We start from the raw sequence: 5,547 nt of genomic DNA, 5'->3' as shown, positions 1-5,547 counted from the left end.
TGGAAATTTTCTTTCTTTATTTATTTACTCTTATTTTTAAAATTTTTTAGCATTTTTATTTATTTTTGAGAGACAGAGAGAGACAGAGCACAAGCAGGGGAGGGGCAGAGAGAGAGGGAGACACAGAATCTGAAGCGGGTTCCAGGCTCCGAGCTGTCAGCACAGAGCCCGATGTGGGGCTCCAACTCACAGGCTGTGAGATCATGACCTGAGCGTAAGTCAGATGCTCAACCGACTGAGCCACGCAGGTGCCCCCGTAGTTTGGAAATTTTAAAGTAACACTCAGTAATTAATAATAGGAGCCAATAGCTTTATATAATAACTTTTACCCAATATTTAAAAACACTTTTGTATTTATTAGACTTATAATATTCTTGACAATTCTATAGACATAGATATTACCAACTACTTTACGTATGAAAGATTACAATGATTTACTCAATGTCCCAACATTAAGAATGAAGCTGAATCTAATAACCCATTTTTTCTCATTTCCTAACAAATACTTTACCTGATTTATTGAGCTATATTTTAAAAGTAGCATTTCTCAAAGACATTTATTTCCCTGATTAGTAATAGTGCTTTTGCTGATTTGTTTTTATAACGTGAATGGCTTCTACCTTTTATATTTTGTTTTTATTTAACTTTAGGAGATCTATTTAACTGTTTTAAATTCAGTTTAAAGTTTTCCAAGAAACCTTATTTCTTATCATTTACAGTCCTTTTTTCTATATCTATAATGAAGTATTAAAAGCTTTTATAATATCAATATTAATAATAACTGTGCTGATAGAAATTAATACAACATAGAAGAATACTTAAATAAGAAAATTATATTTTTATTTAATAAAGGTTAAGAGAAATTAATAAATTAACCAATTTATAAAGCATAACACTGTATTTTCAACTTCTAAATAGATTATGGTATGCCAAATATTTGAGATTTCTTTTAATGTGAAAGATACATGGGATGAGCTTGAATTACCTAGTCTCTGAAAAGATTCTAAGCTTTCTCTGATTTTCAAACCTAATATTTAGAAGTAAAATAGTAATTCATTTGTGTCAACACTGAGGGTCAACACATAACCCACTTTCTCTTGAATCAAAAGATATTTACAATAGTATGTTTTCTGTAGCAAAAGCCTTTTGTGGTTGCTGCTAATTACATGTTTTTCACTTCAAAGTCTTTAAAAGGAATATACGTGCAAGTAGACTTAATACATTTTTATTGGGTGAAAGAATTCAGCAAAGTCTCTGGGTTTGGAAAAATGTATATAAAATATCAGTAATATCTTCATTTTGTATTTTTCACTTCAGCTAAATACAGAGCATACTGTCTTCCTATATTACTGAATCAAGTCTTGAAATTATATACACCAAGCAAATGATGCTATAGAAAATGTGTAGCACTAACATTTTAATTAAAATGTAAAATGATAATACACATGGTGATGTAGCTAAGCATTTGAGGACCTCCAATTATATTAGTAGTTACATTTCATTTGATAACTCAATAACTAGTAATTAAAAACATGTAATTAAAACAAAGTCATATCCTAATGTATGAAGTCAATGAAAACAAAAGAGCATAGTAAAACCCTCTTGAAAAGTAGTTACTATGCCATTATAATGAGATAAATTTTTACCAATATATCTTATAAGGAAAATAAAGGTCAAACTTTGCCCTGTGCTCTCTTGTTAAAATACTCTAGAAGACCAGGTGATAAAGGAAGTCTTAAATCATAAACACAATACAGAATGATTTTATCCCCATGAATTTTTTGACAGTCCAAAGTTATTGTGAATGGCTTAGGGTGAAAGATAACATTGGAAGGCAGTAAAGAATCGCCATACAAAGTTTTAAAGATTAAGGCCAGACTCTCGCTTTGTTACTCAGTAATAATTAACTAAAGGGCACACATATTTTTTGCTACCTGTATTGTTAACACATTTCTCACCAGATGAAAGTGGGCAGAATCCTTTAGATGTAGTCCAATTGAAGCCCATTATGAAGGGCGGTGTGGGTCAAGGTACCATTGTTCTTGAGAGAGGAAAAGGCCTGAATGTACATAAACAATCATGAAGAAAGGAATTGATCCAAGCGGGCCTTTATGTCAGAGTTCAAGGTCTACAGGAGTCGTATTTTGCCGGGTAAACTAGATTGACCAGAGTTAAAGAAGGCCATTCAGCTAAAAAAAAAAAAAAAAAAAAAAAACAACCTAAAAAACAAAAAAAGGAAAACAATACAAAACAAAAAAGACAGCATATGGTTTAATTATAGCCATGAACACAGGGACTTTTCACTCATCTCTTCAAAAATAAACTCTTCCTTGTATTCGTGAAGCGATGCGAATATGAATACCAACAGAAATACTTTTTTTCCTTCTTTATCGCTGACACAAATTAAGTCTCCAATCTACTAACAGAGCTTGAAATGTCACAGTGACTTTTAGAGTGACACAGACCTCTTCCTCCTTCTGGCCGAATCTTCCACATGAATGAAGTTGGAGAGAGCCTTGGGGAGGTGACTATCTGATGTCTCAGTGCTGCTCCCAAAGTCATAGTTCTTCAGGCAAGGGAACAAGCAGTGCAAGATAGCCCGGCGGATGTAACTGTCAAAGATATAGTAAATGAAAGGGTTGACACAGCTGTTGGCAAATGCCAAAGGCCCACTCACCTCCATGCCTAGCTGGATAAAAGATGAGGAAAAGTAGACTTCCTGCTGCAACCCAGAGACAATGGCCAGGAGCTTGAAAGTATTGAAGGGCAGCCAGGAGAAGACAAAGGCTGCCACAACAATAAAGATGATCTTTATGGATTTCCTCAGCTTTTTGTTATGTTTTCCCGACTGTTGGTAATGGGCATACAGCTTCCTTGTGATGCAACAATAGCATGTCACAATGCTCACCAAAGGGACAAAGAAGGTAAAAATTAAGGCCACCAGGGCCCAAGTCAGTTTGATTGGAGTAGCGCTCCTCTCTGCACAGTATGGCTTATCATCAATCAGGGTGAGCTCCCTGGAGAGAAGAGTAGGCAAACCCAAAAGGCAGGAGATAAACCAGACACTGGCACAGACTCCATATGCACAGTCTCTCCTCCTGAATTTCCTGGATACGGCTGGGCGCATGATGGCCAGGTAGCGGTCAACACTCATGCAGGTGAGCAAGAAGACATTGCAGTGCATGTTGACTGAGATCATGTAGGAGCTGCCTTTGCACAGGAAAGAGCCTGTCCTCCACAGTCCTAAAGATGCTTCTTTATCCACCCAGAGAGGCAACGTGACAAGGAAAATGAAGTCAGACACAGCCAGGTTGATGATGAAGATGTCGATCAGTCTTCGGCTGCCCCGTTTGAAATGCAATGCACTCATGAGGACTAGGTTCCCCAACACTCCCGTCAGGAACACAACTGCATAGAAGATGGGAAGGAAGACAGATGTGTAAGCAACACGGGAGTGGTTCTCCTCAATATCAGGATTTTGGCTTGTAGCATAGAAATAATCCAAAAAGACAGCAGTTGCTTCTGGGTCCATCACTAAGGTCAGCTGCCAGATCCGATTAAGTTTCCTTACCTAGGAAGTTTTTGTATAAAGGTTTAAAATCTCAGGGCAGCTTCTTTTATATAGTGGCTACCTCTTCCCCACAACCCCCACCACCCCACCCCTTAAAAGATCTTGGGACAAGCATAAAAACAGAGATTAAAAAACGCAGTTTCTACCAATCCTCAGAAAGAACACCACCCTGGTTGGTGTTTGGTGGTTGTGGTTGTGGTTTTCTTTATTTGCATTTGCCCTGGAGATGGGGGTGCTTTTTTGACTTCTGTCTTCAAGATATTCAGTTTGTTTATTTAAATCCAGAAATTAGAAAACAAATGAACTTTTTTTCCTTACCTACTTTAAAGACATCCTTTGCTTTTCTGACACTGAAAATCCTTTTGATCTGGTTTTCTGTTTCACAGACAAGGTACTATTTTCTTTTAAAATTTTAAGGTGGTGATGACAAAGATAGTCCTTTTATTCACATCCCCGGTAAAAGTGAGGAAAGTAGTCTTTCACTGCAGAAAGAGTGAATTGAAAATTTCCCAAATCATACCACTCTACTTCTACAGCAAACATAATGATTCTAATTAGGGTATGAGATTCTTTCCCCTTACTTGCTTCTTTCAGTTTTATACAAAATTAATCCTGTTTCATTCAATATGTTTTTAAAAACTCTCAAGAGACTGGGACCATGTCTTGTGCTGTTATTATTAGTTTTAAAAATTTTCCACTGTCATTAGCACAGTACCTTGCACGTGATAGGTCCTTTGGAAATGTTAATTTACTTGAATTATTCAGGAAAACTCTTGGTTTTGTGATCTAGTATAATCAACAAGTATGTATTCATTGTGGTTCAACTGCAGGCATTGTTGTTATTTATGTAGCTTACAAACACAGGTTTAAAAATGGCAAACTGCCATTTTTACACTCTTTTTAACATTTATTTATTTTGAGAGAGAGAGAGAGAGAGAAACAGAGTGCATGAGCGGGGGAAGGGCAGAGAGAGAGGGCGAGAGAGAGAATCCCAAGAGGCTCCACACTGTCAGTGCAGAGCCCTACATGGGGCTCCAACCCATGAACCATGAGCAGAAATCAAGAGTGGGCCACTCAGTCGACTGAGCCATCCAGGCACCCTACACTCTTATCTGCTTTGTAATTCAACCAGCAAAGTTCCTTTTTCTTAGAATAAACATCCTTGATTAGGAGATTTTCTCTCTACCTCCAAGTAACTCCCCTTCATCAGACTCTGGGTCCCCCCCATCTTGTCTTTTTCATACCTCACTACTGGAGCAGTGATTTTTTAGCTTTTGAGCTATGACTTATTTTTAAGTACCTCCACAAACCAGTGAACTTCACTTTGGGGATTATTGACCTAGCAGAGACAGACCTCTAATAAGTGACATTATAATGGAGTTGCCAGTGCAGGCACTTTAACAGAAAGATTTGGGGTTCATTCAAAGCATTTGAGAAACGGGCTAACAACAGACGGGTCCTATCATATCTTCCTGTCATCTGTTCCTTTTCATATTAGGAAAACTGTTGTGGAGTACAAATCCTGAAATCGACTCCATTTATTTCAGTTCTTTACTGGTCAAAGTGGCTTAAGGCTCTTTCCTTCTCTCTTTCCCTCCATCTGGTTTCATAGCCAAAGTTACAGTTTCAGGCTGATACTGCTATTGCGTAGAAAAACGCATGCCTGTGAATTAAAACACCATTGTTTAACATTTGAAGTCCTTTCTACTGAATTTTTATTTTACCCATAATTAATATATTGAAAATAACTATCTTGCCTTTTGTACCCCTTTCTTGTCACTGTTTCCTGATGTGTTCTAATGTGACCTGAGTCTCAGGCATGTGGGTCTAGGTCAGGGAAAGACGAGGGCTCCCCTGATCTGGGGCACCCCCAGCAAGTCACTCAGAAGTTGATTTACAACTGGGCTCTGCCTTTCTTTGTGTCCCTAGCATTTCTGTGTTGTTCATGGGGGGCATATTTCCCTAAGTGTAGGCTG

At 37.6% G+C, this 5,547-nt stretch overlaps 1 protein-coding gene across 1 annotated transcript; it reads right to left on the bottom strand.

Annotated features, from left to right (window-relative positions):
• Positions 1 to 813: 813 nt before the first annotated feature.
• GPR15 (G protein-coupled receptor 15) lies at positions 814 to 3,562 on the bottom strand. Its single transcript, XM_019448135.2, has one exon. It carries the CDS (start codon positions 3,530 to 3,532, stop codon positions 2,450 to 2,452), a length of 1,083 nt encoding a protein of 360 aa, XP_019303680.2. The 5' UTR covers positions 3,533 to 3,562; the 3' UTR covers positions 814 to 2,449.
• Positions 3,563 to 5,547: the final 1,985 nt, after the last annotated feature.

The sequence above is a fragment of the Panthera pardus genome, unplaced genomic scaffold (assembly GCF_024362965.1).
Source record: "Panthera pardus isolate Hobbes unplaced genomic scaffold, ASM2436296v1 HiC_scaffold_16, whole genome shotgun sequence".
In the NCBI taxonomy this organism is placed as follows: domain Eukaryota; kingdom Metazoa; phylum Chordata; class Mammalia; order Carnivora; family Felidae; genus Panthera; species Panthera pardus.
The sequence above is the reverse complement of the archived record's forward strand: the minus strand, read 5'-3'. Positions and strand labels throughout refer to the sequence as shown.